Consider the following 18,845-nt stretch of genomic DNA (forward strand, 5'->3'; position numbering starts at 1 on the left):
TTTCTCTAAATCTTCATTGGAACAGTAAAAGCACATATCCACCATGCTGCAGTCTGAGCCCTGGAACGTGTTGCCTTGCAGAGATATACGAAGGGAGAGGAAATAATTTCCCAAACTAGGTTGGGTCAGGAAATGCTCCCTCCAGCTTGGGGTGGTCCCCAGCCAGGATCATAAAAATTGTCCTGGAATATTACGAACTGTTGCTGTGTCGGTGCGTGATGAGCACTTGAGAAACCAGATGATCAGAGCGTTGCAGCCGTGTTTATGGGCATCTGGGAGCAGCAGCAGATGCTGTCGTACATTGCCAAGGGCTCTCGATGAGCAGCCCAACAGGAAAGCTCTTAACTGGGGCTGGGTAGGAGCTGCCTGGCTGGGGGGAAGCTGGACAGGGGAATCTCAACTGCTCTTAACGTGAGTAAATATGAGCTAGAGAAGGAACAAATGCTCAGATCTGTTTGGCTCCTGTCAGAATTTTCAGATATCTCCATATCTCCAATGCTTGTAGCAATAGCAAAATAAAGTGAAGGTAGTGGCCAGTACTGGTGGGATGGTAACAGTGGACAGTCATGATGGACAGTGCTCCGCTGAGCTCGGGGTAATTGATCCTGCTTGTAGCACATTTGAATTTTATCCCACAGTCAGTTTTGTGGTATTTTGTAAAATTACATTGTCTGGGGGTGGGGGGTGGGGTTGAAATATCTTGGCTGCACCCAGCTTAAATCTGGGGAACCACCAGTGGCTCTTTGTTTTTGTGTGGCTTATCTGGCAAGTGAGCCCTTTGCAGAGAGGCATGAAATGAGTGATTTTGTGCAGTTGTGCAGGCTCATGGCTGTGTCTTTTGGAGATCTGCTTAATGCATATTTCAAAATCTGCCTCAGTTTGTCCAAACATTATAGACACATAACAATAATACCAGTAAGAGTGGCTTTAAATAAGCGGGAATCATTCCTCCCCTATTTCTATTTTCTGTAAAAGAGGTTATAATTTATCTCTCCATAGCATGCAAAGCAACTGAGTCACACGGCTGTCTGCGTGTGCCTGCAAGGGCTTCAGGCCAAGAGATAGCAAATGTTTCCTGTTCTTTAAACAATAATCAACGTTGCCTCATCTGCACCCCTGGAGAAACTGTAAAAACCAGCTGCTCTCCTATAGAAACCTCTGTCTAAAGCCAGCGGTCAAAGTTTTTCAAAGCATCTGCACATCAAAGAGACCAGGTCCCATTTGGAAGTAAATTGTTGAGATAAATATTGGAAAAGAAATACAGATTATATGTTACATCACATTTTAGGCCCAAATGTACTCATGCGCTTCGATTTCTGAGTCATTTCAGTTCTCATGATGATTTTACTCTCTAGTCTGAAACTTCAGAAATGTTCTGTATTTCTCTTCCTTCATTTGGTCATCCTTAGAGCCAAGCTGATGAAAACAGCATCTTGATTGCTCATTGTTCATCTGCTCCAGTTTCTTATTTCCCCTTTATAATCCTACTGAAAGCTATTAAAAACTTTGAAGAATACTAGTAATCCAAATAATCTCCAGGGAGTTGCTTGAGATTTATACTTACATGAGAAAAGTTAAATTTGGCTCTTAGATCTGAAGTGAAGGTATCTTACAAGAAACTGCTGAGAAACAGATGCCATTTCCCCAGAGATGCTTTAGAAGGACAAACTGTAGGCAGCAAGTAATGGGCTGAATCCTCTGCAGACCAAAACTGCTACGTCTCCATTGATTTCACAGGTATTTCTAAACACCATAAAATTGATCTAAAACACTGCTTGACTGGAATCCTTTCTTGATCAGGATTTCTGCTCCATTTTAAATAACCAAAAGGCAATGAGGTTAAGTGATGCTTCTGTTACTCCGCTTCCCCACGTCATTGTTTTGATGTAATTGTTGGTGTGAGGGCTGCCGCCTCTTTCCTTCAGTGACTCCGTTGTGCCCAGCATATCTGGGATTGCTTCTAATGGCTGGATCCCTTCTTTACCCTCCTCTGCAGATCGTCCACGATAACTACATACTCTACGTGTTTGCACCCAACCGTGAGAGCCGGCAGAGATGGGTCTTTACGCTGAAGGAAGGTAATAAAACCCCTATGCCCACCTAATTGTTGAAGTTACTTATCCCAGACCAGCGTTCTCACAAACTATAATGCAGAGAGAACCTGCAAGAGGGGTCAATGTCCTATATCGGAGCATATGCAAAGTGCTAAGGGGGAATGAGGTTATAAAATCAAAATGCTTGTAAATTTGGTGGGTGTGTTTTCAGCAGCAGTGGAAAATTTGGACATGGAATACTTTATTTGCCTCTTTCTAGGATAAACTGTTAATATGTTACTGTAATTTGAGGTTTCTTATTCAGGAAGAGATGAGGATTTTTCTGTGGCTAATTTTTTTTAAAGAAATCAGTCTTTTCTGCATAGAAGGTTTTCCAGTCCTTATTAATAGATTTTTTTTTCTTTACATAACAACCTTAGAGACTCATGATTATTAAGAAACATTTTTGTGGGTAGCTTTCATTTCCTGTTCACAACCTGAATTGTGCTGTGGTTCGCAGCAATGGTTCTGAAGTGAAGGCACAATAACTAACCACCGCAGGCAGAAACAAAGCATAATGCTTGACTAAGGAAGGTGTTACTTAGTTACATGAAAATTCTGTCATAACTTCCTGGTTTATAACACAAGCTACTGTATTTTTCACTCCGAAAATGTTGTGCCTGGTGGAGATATGATCAAGTTCATGCACTTACTCTTGCAACCAGTTATTAAACTTCTGGAGTGCACCTGCTCCCAGCTTCTCCTTTATCACCTTGTCTCATTCAACATTTTCAGACTGTCCCCTGTCTTGGACAATTTGAATAGTTTTGAAAACAAAATTTGAAAATTTTGAAACAGGCCAGCAGACAATTTTTATTCTTTTTAGGAAAATTATTATCACAGATAGAGTCTGAGCTTCAGAGACAAGGACCTTTAATCACTCGTGCAGACATTCAAGACTGGGATTTACATGTGCAAAAAATATTTAGCGCTGGTGAATGCCAGCTTGTACAGCTCCTTCTGAACACCAAGCCAAAACAGCACGTGTCCATGTCCTACACATATTTATTTATTTATTTATTTCTTTATTTATTCATTCATTCATTCATTCATTCATTTATTTATTTATTTATTTATTTATTTATGGAGAGTATATGGCCTGCCAGGTTTTATTTCTTTTTTTGAGACCTTTCTTCTGTGGTTTTGGTGTTTATCAGTTTAAAGAGAAGGTCACCTTGGCAGGATTCTCTTCTCCCACAGTAAAGGTAGGGGCTCCATCACCAGCAGGAAGGCTATTCCTCCACATCGATCTCCACATCGATGGTGGCATTCACTCCTTTCAGGAGAAAGGAAAACATTAATGGAGGAGGCTGATAATATTCACCAAAGCTTGGTTTGACAAGATTAAGAAGCTTCTTTAAAGTGCAGATTATTTCCATTCAGTTCCAGACAACTTTCAGAGCTGATGTGAATGCAAATAAATTCGTTTTCCCCCTTCTTTTTCTTCCCCTAATATTTTCCAGAAATCAGAAGCAACAACAATTTGGTTTCAAAGTGCCACCCAGACTTTTGGATAGATGGCAAGTGGAGATGCTGTGCTCAGACAGAGAAGATGGCAGCTGGCTGTGTGGAGTATGACCCCACCAAAAATGGTATGGGATTTGTTAAGACCATCCTAATCTTTAAAATATTTATTCCTCACAGAAGTAAAAGATTGAATCTGTCATGTACAGAACGTCAAAGAATATTGTGTTGCTTTTCCATTTCTGTCAGGAGATATGCTGCTGTCTTCTTGGGATATTCTGGCTTATCTTTTATTGCATATGGCATTCTTTGTTTTGAATTAACATCTTCCTCTGTGTGATGTTTAGAGGTGTCTTTGGAATGAGATGGAGAACTAAGAACTTGATCAGCTGCGGTCAGTCAATAAGCCATAATAACAGCTTTATTAAGATATATGCATTCAACCCTGTGTGTCCTATTTTTTCCTAATTGTATTTCCTCTGTGGTTTCAATGGCCAAGCATAATCTTTACTTTGCCTCCTGCAAAAGCATGTTAGTCAATCATTCTTCACCCGAGACACTTTTACCTTGTATCGGGGTGATTCCTGAAGTAATCTGTACCCATTTCAAACCCATGCTGCGTGGTGGAGTCGCTGCGTAGGTGCAGGCTCTTGGCACGCCTTGCTCTAACAGACCAAGGTTTGCTGTTCACTGCGTTTGTATCACTTTTATCAGTTCATTACCTGGATAGTTTCTCCCCTGGTTTTGTCCAGATCTACTTGAAATTATTTTTCTTGATCTCATTTTAGCCTCGAAGAAGCCTCTTCCTCCCACTCCTGAAGATAACTGGGTGAGTGCCGTGGGGCACGCTAAGCCAGCCTTAGTGCCCTGTCCTCTGTGTTTAACGAGCAGTGGGTGGTGAATAGATCCTCATTGAGGTTCACCGTGGTGCAGTCATGTAGAATATCACCTCTGATAACATTCCCTGGGTTTTTCTCTTAAATTTTCCATAATTTATTATAAGCTATAAACTAGCAGTACCCCATTAGAGTTAGGTTCAGTCCTGCACAGGGAGCTTGGTTTCACAAATAGCTTTCCAATGGTGAGTGAAGCTTCAACTGCATTTTTTTTAATCTATAGAAAGGGTAAGTGAGGAAGTAGGAGTGATATGAGAAATACTGCTGTGAAGAGGAACAGGGAAGTGATTTTCCCCAAACCACTTGTGGATGGAATAAAATGTCATTGGCTTATTTAATAAGAAGGGAGAAGCAGGGTGGCTGTTAGGGCTGGGTGCCTTACCGGAGGCAAGTGCCTCTCAGGCAGCCATGGAGATTTTATCACTGGAGGCTTTTAAGAGGACTTTAGGAAGCATCTGTGAAGAACGGATCAGACAGAGGTAATCCTGCCCTAAGAAGGAGTAGATAACTGTTTTCTGTGCAACTGAAATTTTTGTATGAAATTGTCTGAAAGTGCTAAAAATTCTCATGTTGCCACCATACCCCACTAGATGCTCTGACGTGCTTCCCTAGCTTTGAGGCTTTTGAACCCAGAGAACACCGCTGCTACCAGGGAAATACCATTTTAGAGAGCATGCCATTGTTTTTTGTGAATGTGAATGCGAATGTGAACGTGAACATGAATATGATGAGTCTTTTGCCTAATTTGTGCAGAAATTGTTGCTAGACCCAAAGGAAGCCTTAGTCATAGCCATATATGACTATGAAGCCCAGAATCCACAGGAGCTGACGTTACAATATAACGAGGAATATTATGTGATTGACAGCTCTGAGGAACATTGGTGGCTAATTCAAGATAAGAATGGGTAAGTCTCTCTCCAACAGCCAATTTACAAATCCTTTCTAAATCCAGTTTGTTCTTCCATGAACATATATGCTGGCCTCTTGCACAACTTTTGTTAAGCATCCTCTGATATACAGGAAAAAAGTGATGGAAGGTTATTCACAGTAGCTTTCTTCCTTTTGGTGTTGCTTGTATTCAGGCAGATGAAGAAAAGGATCTGAAAGTGTATTTAGAAAAAATAAACAGTCCTTAGCTTAGGCTGATATTTGCTGTCATACACACGCGGGGAAAAAATTGTGAAAATTGTGAAACTCTCCAAGCTTCGAGGTGCAATCGGTTGTTTCCTTCTCCAGTAACCCTACTAAATACATAACAACCAGCATTTCTAGCATGCAAAGAGCAGGCAAATCTTTCAGGGCTGACTCCCACAGATGCAGAGAAAATCCTGTCTGTCTAGTGCACTCATGCTGTGTCGCATTTTCACAGGCATGAAGGCTATGTGCCAAGTAGCTACCTGGTGGAAAAATCACCCGAGAATCTGCAAATATATGAGTAAGTTCTGCCTATGTTTTTCTTGTACCCTTAATTGCCCTGTGTTTGTTTTAGAAGCTAAAAGCCTCAAATGTCCCTATCCCACATAACATGCTGCCGCTAGCGCTGGGGTCACTCGATTCGGAAGCTTTTCAGCACAAATTTTACTAGCCTAGAAATGCTGACTTGGACTCTTTTGATGTTTTCAGATGGTACAATAAGAACATCAGCAGAAGCAAAGCAGAAACACTCCTCAAGGATGAGGTAAACTAGTGCGGGGTCGATGGGCAATCATAATTAATTATTAATTAATGCAAATGAGGAGAAGGCGGCGAGGGCTGCTTTGTGTAGAAGAGAGCTGAACCCGGGGTTCCCGCTGTGAGGCTGTCCTTGGCTGTTCTTGGTGTGCGATGCAAAAGAAAGGACCACTAGCAACCCCCCCTTACCTCCGCAGCAGCTGAGCGTGGGCAGGGGGCTGTGCCATCCTTCTTTGGTCAAACACAGCCAGGAACTGGGGCTAATGAAAACCCTGTTTCAGAACTCTGTGTCGACTGAAAACCACGATTTTAGCTCATCTTTTCTGTCTCTGCAGGAGGCCTGCGGATGCCAGTAGTTCTCTGAAAATCTAACCAATCTCCTGCTCAAACATTTTGGGTGAAAGCCAAAAGTATGGGTTTGGGGTTTTTTTTTAGTTTTGTATGTGTGTGTGCATGTGAGCACGCATCTTTAATTTTTCAGTTGAGCCAGAGTTTTCCAGTGAAGACTGCAGTGAAAATAAAAAGAATAAACTTGTTGTTCATATTTTCCACACAAATACAACCGTAGTTTTTAAACCAGGCCTTACACTAGCAGGAGACCTGAATAAAGTGTTCTTTCTTGGAATTATAGTATTTTATAGAAATAAAAGCTTTTGTGTGTGGTTTGAAAAATTATTTTAGTTCCTATAAACTCCTACAGGATGTGGCCACACATGGTTTAGTTATTGCATTTTTCCTCTTGGTCCTACCAACGCAACTTCTCTGTGGCAACTACACCCGTGTGGCTGCAGAGAATTTTGGTTCACACGGTTCCTCCTGGAGATGTGGCCAAGCTCATGAGTGATCTTCGGCCAGGCTTGCTGTCAAGTGAGATGGAAGGGCAAGGATGGAGCTCAAAGTGGCTCAGTCAGGATGCTGTCTCCAATACTTGCCTACCTGTGCAAGCAAGCCCACGCTGCTAGAGGGGAGTCATAAAGCCCTCACAGCGCATTATACAGGTGCTTCTGCACCTGGAGACCATTTTTAGAGCTCCCCTGTGCTAGATACTGATAGTGCAGATATGGTAGGTGCTGAGCAGACAGGCGTTGAAGAGACAACCCAGGAAAGTGTATAGCTCGGCGGCCTGATGCCATCTGGGCAGAGCTGCACACTGGAAGTCGGCAGTTCCTCAGCAGAGGATGCAGTGGTGGTCTCAGCCTGTGCTCACCTGGAACTGAACCAGTCTGCTGAGGAGGTGGGAAGGAAACCAAGGCAGGGTGTGCTTGGTGGATCAGGTTTGCATCAAGTGTTGGTGGGTGGATAGAGGTCATACAAAATGGAGAAAATCTATGTAAAGCAAAGGAGGAAATGAAATAATCTGGCATTTGGGATGCCAGATGAAAAGCATCTTTATCTGCAAACAGAAGAAAAATGTATTGTTTATTAGTAATGTATAAGTCAGCACAGTACATTACATCCAAACTGTGATGTTAAATCTTCTCTTCTGCCTTCTGATCCATTAGTATCTGCAGGATCATGACCTATGATACATTTTAGCATTCAGATGCGTAGAAAACAATTACAGTGAAAAATTAGAAAGGAAAATTGTTCTGTGAGTGCCAGAGTGGAGGAAGCCTGCTTTCCTACACATTTAGGTTTAGATGCTCGATGGCTGGGGCACTTATGAAAGGGCAAGTTCTTGTCCAAGCTTTTCCCATTTGTGATACCTTGGTAAATTATCTTTCATACACTTCCATATGGTTGTTGTGTATAGTGTTGAATAGATTGTACTCTCATTCTGTAGCTGCTCTCTCAATGGAGGGCACTCAAACGGGTTTAACTTTCTACTTAGCCGCACATTTCGTTAAACTTGCATGAAATTAATATCACCGGTGTTGTGTCAGATACGGTTGAAGGCAATCAATGGGTTCGAAATTTTCTAGAGGAAAGGCTTGGAGGGACAGAAAGGCACATGCTCGTGTACCCACACCCACACATACTCAGAACAAGCGCATAAGTCTCATTTCCTCAGGAAACTGAGCTAAAAATACATAGCACCCAAGAGAGACCAGCTGGGTGTACCTGCAGGCACTGGGCAGCCATCAGAGCTGTGCATGGAACAGCCCAAGCTTTGCCAGCTGGCTGGTGGCTCTGGTTTTTCCCTGCATGTATAGCGCATCCTCGTGACTGAGCAGACAGAGTTGAAAGGAGCAGAGCTTTGCCCCCAGCCCACTTCATTAATTTTTTTCCATTATACTTCTAACCAGTTTTCTCTCCTTTGCTCCCCTTACAGGGCAGGGAAGGTGCCTTCATGGTGAGAGATTCGAGGCAGCCTGGCATGTACACAGTCTCTGTTTTCACCAAAGCATTAAGGTACAGCTGAGCTCAGCAGCTTTTCGTATCAATTGCATCAATGAAATGGCTTCTGTGAGAGCGTAATCACCGTAGTTGTTTTGGCATGATGAAGAGGGAGCAGAAGGCTCATGAAAATGATAGAGGAAAACACTTCCAAAAAAGGCAGAAGAGTTAGCTGCCATTCGCAAAGTGAACCGAAGGCTCCGCTTCCCCCTGCATCGAAAGATGTGCCTATGACTAGTGACTTAGGCATCACCGGGGTTGTCGTTTTGATGCAATGGTCTTCCCAGCTGAAGTGTCAGTAGGATCAACGTGAACTTTGGGCTGGATTCATGATAGATGGGTGATATAAGTGAAAGGGTTTCAGTGATGGGGCAGAAAGTTTTGTTTCAGAACGAAGAGGCAGAGAAACTTAGCACTCAGCCTACACTTAGAGGGAAACCTCAGCCTTTCTAGAGATGAGACCATCTATGAGTGAGAGGAAGAACATACATGTACACACACACCTTTCCTTAGCAACTGCTGCTCACCCCTTGCTCCTCCCCCATTTGTTCTGTGTAGGGAAGATTTTCCCCTTTGCTTGCTTGCTCCTCCTCCATTTATACCCCAGATTCCTGTCTTTTTGCTGCAACCTGCTTTTCCTCAAAGAAAACCGCCTCTTTTTCAGCACGGATAACAACCCCGTTATAAAGCATTATCACATCAATGAGACAACTGACTTTCCCAAGCGCTATTACTTGGCAGAAAAGCACGTGTTTGACTGCATCCCCGAACTCATCAACTACCACCAGCACAATGCGGGAGGTGAGTGAAGGCTGATGCTGCCCAGGGAAGCTGCTCTTTTACCATGCAGCCAGGTGACTGTTTTAAATGAAGGAAAGTTCCCAAGGCCTCTGTCCTTCTAATGAAATGTTAAATGGCATCACCTTTTCTTCCACTTATCCTGGCACTTGGACGGCAGGAAAACGGCCACCTTCCAGCATTACATCTTCATTCTGCTCATCCTTCCAAAGCTAACTATGACCAGCACAGATGGCAATGACATACTATAGAGAGCCCTTTCATTCCTGGGAGCCCATGGGGGTATGTCACCACTGCCAGACCAAGCTGCCTGTTTGAATTACGCTGCAGGGCCTTCTTCCCAAGAGGTGATATATCCCTGTGCCTTGATTTGACACGAAGTTAGGAACATAGCCAAGATCCATAGCCAGACGTGGCAGTGACCAAAGACTCCCATCCCTATAGTCCAGGAGTACCAAGGGAAACCCTGGACTTCACAATGACCCTAAATACAAATAAAAGGTGCCATTTGGAATTTCATCAGAGTTAACAGACTCATAGCTCACATTTGCTGGCAGAGTACAAATGGAAAATAAGCTGAAACTGCTCAGAATTTGCTTCCTTCTGGCAGGCAGGAAATCTCAGTCTGGGTAGAGGTTCAGCTGCCCTCAAGTGGAGCTGAGAACTCAGTACAATACATCTGCTTCCAGCACCCAGCCTGCCTCCTGGGGCAATGACAGCCACACTCCCCATGACTGTGACAATAACTAGAACTCACCTTGTCCTTTGTTGTCCAGGTCTTGTCACCCGTTTGAGGTATGCGGTCTCTTCTTGGAGAAAAAAGGCCCCGATCACTGCCGGGCTGAGCTATGGTATGGCACTCTCATGACTATATGGGAATCACACTCCTCACTGGTTAGCTGGGTGATCCTGAATATCCCTGTGGATACTGATGAATATTCATGTGGCTATCACCATAACAAATAGCCTTCTTCAGATCTTTACACTGCACTATTCACTAGATTAATATCTTTGTCATTACCACTGGTAACTGAATGAACTGATCCTGTGGTGCCTTGAGGGAGGTGATGAGAACCCCAGGGTCTCAATGAAGTCAACATTAAATACTAAAATGAATGCTGAACAAAGGTGATGGGAGTAAGAGCATAGCAAAACTTGATGAAAGTTGAGTCCCTCCTGAAAGATGCCTTCATTTGCGTATTGTCGTCTAAAGGATTTTGCTGGTATCATCTTTATTATAACTCTTGGAGACATCAAAGAAACTCAAAACCATGTGGTGCTCGGTAGTGCACATATGCGAGGTAGAAACAATCCTCCTTGAAGAACTGGATAGGCAAGACAAATGGAGAAAAAAAGGGATGTTGTTGTCCCTAGTGCTGAACATGACCTGCAGCACAGATTAGGCAAAGGAGCTGCCAAAGGTCAGACAGACAATTTGAAGGGGAGCCAGAAAGTCTCACTTTGAGTCCTGTCCCAGCGTTTAACCCACAAAAGCTTTTTGTTTGACATTTTACTGCTAGAGCCTTACCCTTTCTCCCTTACAATCAACAGGAAAATTGGTCATTAACCCCTCCGAACTCACCTGTGTACAGGAAATTGGCAGCGGTCAGTTTGGGGTGGTCTACCTTGGCTACCTGCTGGAGAAGACAAAAGTAGCCATAAAGACCATTCGTGAAGGAGCAATGTCTGAAGAGGATTTCATCGAGGAAGCTAAAGTCTTGATGTAAGTAGTAGCTTCACCAAGAAAATCAGTCCCTGTAGTATTCATACGACTGAGCCAGGGTGTTGTGATCATGTTCAGGAATATGATTGGGGAATTTAAACCTGGATTATCTACTATGTATCTAAATAGTATAGAAAGAGACTGGTGAGCTCTGGTGGTTACAAAGGAAGGCAATTCAAAGTGTAGGTGAATTACTGGGCTTCTAAGTCTGTGGTCTTCCAGATCTCTGCTGTTCTGGAAGGCAGGGTTAATTGATGGTGTGTTTTGGAGAGCAAGGTTGTCTTTTGTCAAAAATAATTAGATGGAGAAATCTCTTAAAACTTGAGGGAAATTTTATTGGAAAACCTTACCTGCAATTTTTTTTTTCTTTCCACAACTGAAAATACTTCTCTTTGGGATTTTTTACTTTGTTTGTATTTTTTACATTTCCCTCCCTTCAAAATAGAGAGAAATTGATTTTATTTTTGTTTGATTGGATGATTTCCCATGCAGGAAAGTTTTTTGGTGACCATTACCGTCAAAATGGGATGATTCTTACTGCTAGTTGATGTTAGACTTGGTCTACACATTTTCTTCTTTCTGCTTTCATAGCTGGCCTGTGCAGAGAGAGGGGTGCAGCAGAGTGACATAGGCGGCCATATATAACACACCTGCTGTAAGGATAGAAGGCACTGAGCCTATTTCAGCCTCTTTTCCTCCTTCTCTCCCTATCCTACAGGAAGCTGTCTCATCCCAAGCTAGTCCAACTTTATGGCGTGTGCTTTGAGAACGCTCCCATAAGCCTGGTGTTTGAGTTCATGGAGAACGGCTGCTTGTCCGACTACCTCAGGAGCCAGCGGGGTAGTTTTTCAAAGGAAACCCTGCTGGGGATGTGCCAAGATGTGTGTGAAGGAATGGCTTATCTGGAACAAAACTCTGTCATCCACAGAGACCTGGTACATTGGTCCCACATAGACTTTTCTCTGCTCCAGCTGAGCTTTTCCCTGTGCTTTTTCCCTTCGTTAACTTCAGCTTTCACACTCCTCCTGCCTATCTGTTGACAGGGGATCCAGTTTCTGCCTGTATTGCAGAGGCACCATCAATACTTTAGGAAGAAGGAAAAAAAAAATATCCCCTGGAGCACTGGTTAATCTATTTCCCTTAATTGTGTTTGGGAGAGAAGAAATGAGGACATAAAGTTTGTCTCTTTTTGTGAGTGGACTCTTTTGCTCCCCGAGAGCCTCAGCTCCCACAGTTCCTGGGTACTGACCACTCTTCATCTCTAAAATCAGCAAAGATGCCTAAAAGACCTGTTCTAACATACACGTAAATATGCATTGCCGATAAGATACTTTTAATTACATGGTGTTCCATCAAGCTGCATCAGTCACTGCTGCTGTTTTGTTAGGGGAGCAAGGACTGTGAGTAGCTGTGGATATTTTAGGGTCTTTCTCTGCTTTTTCTGGGCAACAAGAACCTGCAAGTCAGACTGATGGTTGAACAGCTTTTGTGGTGACAGAAACATGCTGGCTGTAAAATGTACAGAAAGCATAAGAACCTCAGGTTTTCTCCCTCTCTGTACGGTACGATGTCACTTTGATGCTCTGTTTTTTTAAGCACTATCTGCTCTGCCAGGATAAAAGCAGCTCAGTGGCTGTGATAGTCTTTCAGCTCTGACCTTTGCACCTTCCTTTCTTGCAGGCCGCTCGGAACTGTCTGGTGGGAGAATCCCACGTGGTCAAAGTGTCCGACTTTGGGATGTCAAGGTAACGCTGACGGGGCTGCACATGCTCTTTGTGGGGCTGTCATGGGATGGTGGGGTTACTCAGCACGCTCCCTTCTTTTCTTTTTCCAGGATTGTCCTTGATGATCAGTATACCAGCTCCACAGGTACCAAGTTTCCAGTCAAGTGGTCTGCTCCAGAGGTTTTCTCCTACTGCAACTATAGCACCAAATCTGACGTTTGGTCATTTGGTAAGAAACTCTTGTCAGAATGGAAAAAAATCAACAAACGCCAGGTCAGAAAACCTGGGGGCTCAAGTAAATCCTCCTAACACAACATCCTCTGGGCTCCAAGGATGTTTTGCCTGAATAATGGCTTAGAAAAGCAAGCCTGAATCATTTAAGTGAAAGAAAGAATAGTAAACTACCTAGATACTTTGTAACACTGCAAATACTGCCCATTTAATGTATTATACCTGTGCAATGCTCTATAATACCAAATAATGAACTCTACTTCACGCTGACATAGCATGCGTGTCCAAGTAAAGGTTGGAGAGTCACTGACAAGATTATACAAGGAAAGGAAAGGAAAGACATTTAGGCACTCCATCTCTCTGCACGTCAGTCCTGGGCACTGGTGGAAGCACCAAACTCTCTGCCTTTCCAAGTTTGCTCTGCTGATTCCATTTGCTTTATGCCGTTCTGAAAATATTATTTCACTGCTCACATTTTCTCACCTCGTTTCCTGCTCCCCAATGCATCGTTTTATGACTTGCATCTGTTCTTTGGTCTCTCTTCTGGACCTCCATAGATAAGAAAAGACATTGTATATTTTTTCCCCCAAAGTCATCGGCGCTGGAGATAACAAAGGCTATCCGCTGCCCTGTTGATCTGGCACGCTGATGTATCTGGCCCATCTCCAGCTAGCATGCAAATTGCGGTGCTGCAGAATGAATCGGTGCAGTGTGCTGTGCACAGCACACAGTCAATGGGGTGCCACTCAGCTCCGGGCCTAGCAGTAAATAATGCAGGATTATAACCTTTGCTAGTCCGTGCCTGTGAGTTCTGTGCTTCGCTCACCCTTTACTGCCTTCTGCTGTGGCTGAAGTTGTGCGTTCCTGTGGCGGTTTATATACCAGCAGCACAGTGGGAGCTGGGTGCTCAGACCCACGCAACTGCCTTCACAAACCCAACCCGGAGATGCTTCAGAGAGCACCATTCCTCCTTCCGTGTCCCCTGGCATGTGGGGGAGGCTGTCAGCACTCACTACGTAATTACAGAGGACAACGTGTGCCAGTGGAGCTCTGTGACAGCTCACAGCAAAGTGGCGGTGACACGGGCAGAGATGCTCCTTTGGTAAGGATGTTCTTCTGCTTCACAAATCAGAAACTGGCCTGTACACTGAGAGCCAGATGCTTCCAAAAGGGTGCTCGGTTTGATTTACAGTCATGCCAAGCCTGGGGAAATTGTCTCGCTCCAGTTTCAGGGCTGAGTAAAATGCCAGTGAGATTTGTTTGCATTGGTCAGTCCTTTGTGAAATGTGCAGACAGCAGTGTTGTACATCTGTCAGACTTGTTATCTCCCCATCCAGTGGGGTTTGCATAAGAGGATTCCTCTGTCATGTCATGGTCCCATGACTGTGAGAAGCTTTCTGCTCCGCTTCTCTGCAGCCCATTCATCTCTTCCACCAGGCCTGAAATCCTGCTGTGCCCAGGAGAACAAAATGAGTGTGAGAAATTCCCAGAGCAGGAATCCGCAGGCTGGGGGAGTACACCTGCTTTGCTTATTCCTCAGTAGAGCCGATACCATTGGTGAGGAGCTGCAGTATCTATGTGTCTTCCTATGTGAAGAATTCAAAGCTGGAAAGCAGACGTTATTTAGCCAAGTTGACTGTGGAGTTACACAACTCATATTTCAGATCAGCCTTCTCTGTCTGTCTCCCTGTTCTAATACAATGTGAACACATACCAAGTCAGTCACATTAGGTGACCAAAGAATTAAACCTAATAATAACACAGATGCCTTGTATTCACTCCATTTGCAGAGCCTCTCTGGTCCAGTAGCCAACCGTAATGTATTCCACAGGCTGTTTGTCTTTGCCTGTCTCTCTTCCACCATGCTAGGGAAGCACAATTTCTGCTTCTGAAGAGTAACCGTAGGAAAACATTTGCCTGTTCAGGAAAAGAGGAAAAAGGCGCTGCAATCCTTTGAAATTCCACTGTCATTGCATGTGAATTCACCCCAGTAAATACACCACCTGGGATGTTTTACAGGCAAGGAGTTCCCAGTACTGAGGCTAAGCTGACTAACAGGAACGGAGCAGTTCATGTTGCTTTCTTGCTCCTGAGTCTCACTAAAATACAAGCAGATTCTGGTGTAGGACACACTGCAGGCAGGAACATCAGTGGCATGTCTTTTGTATGTGACTAACTGGAATTAAAAATAGATACACTGAATCAGTGACAAAAAGCAGGTTCCTTCCCAGATTACACATCTGGATGGAGTACATGCACAAGCGTTCTCTCTTCCTCACAATTTGTGAGAAGACATATGACACTGCTCTGCTTTCTGACACGTAACATGCTTAGGCTTCCTCTGACTCACGGGGAAAGACATCCATGTCATGCCAGGCTATCATGAAGCGAGATGCAGAGAGGTCAAACTTGCAGTGACCAGACTGGTACTCCCACACAGCCCAGTGCCCAGCAGAGATCCTAGCTGGCATCCTCCAACTGTACAGCTGTGTTAGGGCCTGGTTTTTCAGATGTGGACTGAGAATCCGAGTAAAAATGCTTTTCCAAGTAACAGACATCAGTGTTGAGCTGCAGAGAAGAGCAGGTGGAAGGTGGTCGTGGGCCTGCCAAGGATTTGTTCGCTTCTTTGTAATTTTCCTGATTTGTTTGCTTTAGGAGTGCTGATGTGGGAGGTCTTCAGTGAAGGTAAAATCCCCTATGAGAATCGCACCAATGCAGAAGTGGTGGAAGAAATCAATGCAGGATTTCGGCTCTACAAACCCAGGCTGGCCTCCAAGGCGATTTATGAGGTCATGAGCCACTGCTGGAAGATGGTTAGTATTGTAATGGGAGAGCCCCAGTTCCCAAAGACTTCCCAGTTCCCTTGGCTTCTAGGAGGAGAGGGAGGTATACACTTCACATGCCAACACAACATAAAATCCTGGGGGTGAAGCACTCTGCAGCTTTCATCTGCACTAGCAAGCAAACCTTAGGCTCTTTGCCTTTTATTTAAGCTGCTGTTTCTATAGTGAGTTGACTGAGAAGTCTATGTAAAGCACCTAACTAGGTTAATTCAACAGTTTGCTTCCTGACAAAGCTGCGGATCTGCGGGGCTGAGTTTGAACAGTGATGGTAGAAATGACAGCCAATCCATCACAAGGTACTTGGCATCCACTAGGCAAAATTCACTGCTAGCAGAAAAGAAACCTTGCCGAGAAGGAAGCTCATTCTTCTGTTGGCACTTTCTCTACAACAATAGATTGTATTTTTGTGGAGAATCAGTTTCTTCACAAGTTTTTCCTTCTTAACCTTGCCATTCCTCTCAAGCTGACATTCATGTCCTCCCTCTCTCTTCTCTCTCCTGCTCAGAGGAAAGATGACCGGCCATCCTTTTCTGTTCTGCTGTATCAGCTGAGTGAAATCTCTGAGTTTGACCTGTAATTATGGCACCAGCCACTAAGCGAAGCTAAGAGAGTCCTGAGAGGGCAGATGGCTGGATTTTCCCCACGCAAAGCATTAACAGGAATCCTCTCACCATAGACTCTTGCCATATGCCTGGGGAGAAGGAGAGGGCAGAGGCTGGTACTTCCAGACAGACAAGATATCCCCAGATCTTCCAGAGCCTAGACAGACACAGGCTCTGGTTTGGCCAAGAATATGGTTTGCATCTTGCAAGCAAAAGCAGCAATTGAGCACAGAGTCCTGAGCCATACAATCCAGCAAGTGTATTTTTCCTGAAGAGACAGCCTCAAAACTAAGAGACCTGACATTGCTATTCCAGTTCTGTGAACTCCCAAATGGAGATCTTCCCTGGGGAAAAAAAAAAACAACCTGTCTTTAACTGAGGAGGAACATTCAGACATTTTCATGGCACTCTAATTCAGAGTGGGCTGGACCTGAAAGCTCTGAACAGGAATACGCCTGGGACGCATGGGAACAGGCTGGATTTAGTGACTGCATTTCCGATGCTTTTCTGATTTCAAGGTGGTTTTGTTCTCCCCTTGCATGATTTTGTCTGAAGCTGTGGCATAACAGGAACAGGATTCTGGTACCCAGTAAACTGAAGACGTGTCTGCATGTGCAAGCGAGTCTGTAAGGAAGGAAAGGAAAAAGCAACGTGTTGAAGAGTCTTGAAATTCTCTCAAACTGCATTGTGTAGTGAGTGGGGAAATACGGTTCTGATGAAAATGGAGACATTCTTGGAGGGGGAAAGTCACAGCTGAAAGTCTGTATTTTTTTTTCTTCAGTCTTTCTGCATCAGAAGATAAATACATGATCTCCATCCAATTTGTTTGTATGGAGGACTGAGCAGTTTCCAGTCCAGGACAAGACAGGATCCCAGGATCTGTTTATCTGTGAAAGGTACAGGAACCTACTCCTGAACTGGTGTGTTTGGAAGGAAGGAGCCGGAGGGCTCAGAAGGGTAGCCACAAGGAGAAAACATGCAGAATATGTGCTCAGTGCACCAGTGATAATGAGAAGAGTTTTCTTGTACTTCAAAGAGTGATTGAATCATCACAAGTAAAGACTTTTCCATCTCTTCTGTGAACAGAGGGGCTGAACAAAGAAAAAGTCCTATGCGAATAGACTGCCTGGGAACTCCGTGAGGAGTTCCACATTGTGTGGTGACAGCAGAAAAAGGTATAAACAATATTGATCTCCTGGTATTTCAGTTAAAATCTGCATTTTCACCACAAGGCAGAGACACTGTTTTGACGTAACTGACCTGAAAACTGAAAGTGTGGGTGTTGGTCTCCTGCAGAGTTTGTAAATAAAATCAGGACTTTCTGCTAAGCATTAACAATAATTAGAGAAGTCAAGAGGACTCACAGACGATATGTGCATATATGCAGTATGTACTTTTGATGCTTCTCTGTCTGGGCAGGTGAGAGTATGGGTAAACCTTACATAACAGCAGTTACAAAAACTGTGAGGTGCAAACTTCCAGCAGCAATCTCTCATCATCATTACAGAAGCCAGGTTCAAATATGTTTGCCAACAAAAATGGAACAAGGAAATAATGTAATCCCATGATGTCACATATCCTGTGTCAAACTATTTCTTCCTAGAAGGAGGCTTATTTTTTTATATTTTTCAGACCCGTGGTTCTAGGGTAGCTTTTAGGAGCCAGAATGTCTTTTCAGGTGTATGGATATGGGCAACGCATTAGTTCCTGCCTTATACATCTTCCCACCTTGCTTTGATTCCACATTATTTTCGTTGGTTTACTCCTACAAACGCCATGCAGAATGACTCTTCCAGGCAAGGAGAATCCTAACATTCAGACTCGAGGTTGTCAATCCTAAATGCAGGATCAGAGTGCTACCTTCAAATCAGGATTGCTGTCATAATCTCTTGGTAGTCTGAACCAACATATGGACTATTAGCATCTATAAACAGATTTTGAATTTTTGTCTACAGTGAATTTAAACTACATTTCTCTTTGTCCCTCTCATCCTTTAGCCTGAGTTAGCCTGTTGTCCTATTCCAGCAATGCTAAATTAGGCATTTAGCCAGTGAAGTTTTCAGTAGCCCTACACATGTTAAACTGCACATCTGCAGCTAAATTTGAGGACAGCTGGCCATAATCCTATTTTCTGCCCCACTCCACTGCACTTAGACAATCCGTACAACCAGAAGATACTCTGAAACAATTCTCCCCTGAGCACAGACACCCTGTGGCAGGGGTATCTGTAGGCTCACAAAGTTAAGCTTCTGGCTTGCTACCCCCTCCATCCTTGGAGGAACCAGGAGTCTGTCAAGCTTGAGAAGGTTGCTATTAAGTAGCAGCAATATTGCTCCACTAGGTAACATTTCTGAGATTATATTTATATTTGGATAAGTGTAATATTTATTAGCTGGAGAGTGTCGCACAAAATAATATTTTAATGTTTTATGTTTAGTTTTCTTTTGCAGTATTTCTATGTAC

General features: G+C 43.7%; 1 protein-coding gene across 1 annotated transcript in view; it reads left to right on the plus strand.

The window, feature by feature from the left end:
* ITK (IL2 inducible T cell kinase) overlaps window positions 1-16,743 on the plus strand; it is a 31,438-nt gene extending 14,695 nt beyond the window's left edge. Inside the window, exons 3-17 of the mRNA XM_037398598.1 lie at window positions 1,997-2,078; window positions 3,557-3,685; window positions 4,346-4,386; window positions 5,207-5,358; window positions 5,823-5,888; window positions 6,077-6,131; window positions 8,397-8,476; window positions 9,126-9,262; window positions 10,036-10,110; window positions 10,811-10,982; window positions 11,701-11,917; window positions 12,663-12,727; window positions 12,817-12,935; window positions 15,593-15,750; window positions 16,286-16,743. Coding sequence (XP_037254495.1) covers window positions 1,997-2,078; window positions 3,557-3,685; window positions 4,346-4,386; window positions 5,207-5,358; window positions 5,823-5,888; window positions 6,077-6,131; window positions 8,397-8,476; window positions 9,126-9,262; window positions 10,036-10,110; window positions 10,811-10,982; window positions 11,701-11,917; window positions 12,663-12,727; window positions 12,817-12,935; window positions 15,593-15,750; window positions 16,286-16,357 — 1,620 coding nt within the window. The 3' untranslated portion in view covers window positions 16,358-16,743. The remainder of the gene's footprint in view (window positions 1-1,996; window positions 2,079-3,556; window positions 3,686-4,345; window positions 4,387-5,206; window positions 5,359-5,822; window positions 5,889-6,076; window positions 6,132-8,396; window positions 8,477-9,125; window positions 9,263-10,035; window positions 10,111-10,810; window positions 10,983-11,700; window positions 11,918-12,662; window positions 12,728-12,816; window positions 12,936-15,592; window positions 15,751-16,285) is intronic.
* Window positions 16,744-18,845: the final 2,102 nt, after the last annotated feature.

This window comes from Falco rusticolus, chromosome 8 (assembly GCF_015220075.1).
Source record: "Falco rusticolus isolate bFalRus1 chromosome 8, bFalRus1.pri, whole genome shotgun sequence".
Classification (NCBI taxonomy): Eukaryota; Metazoa; Chordata; class Aves; order Falconiformes; family Falconidae; genus Falco; species Falco rusticolus.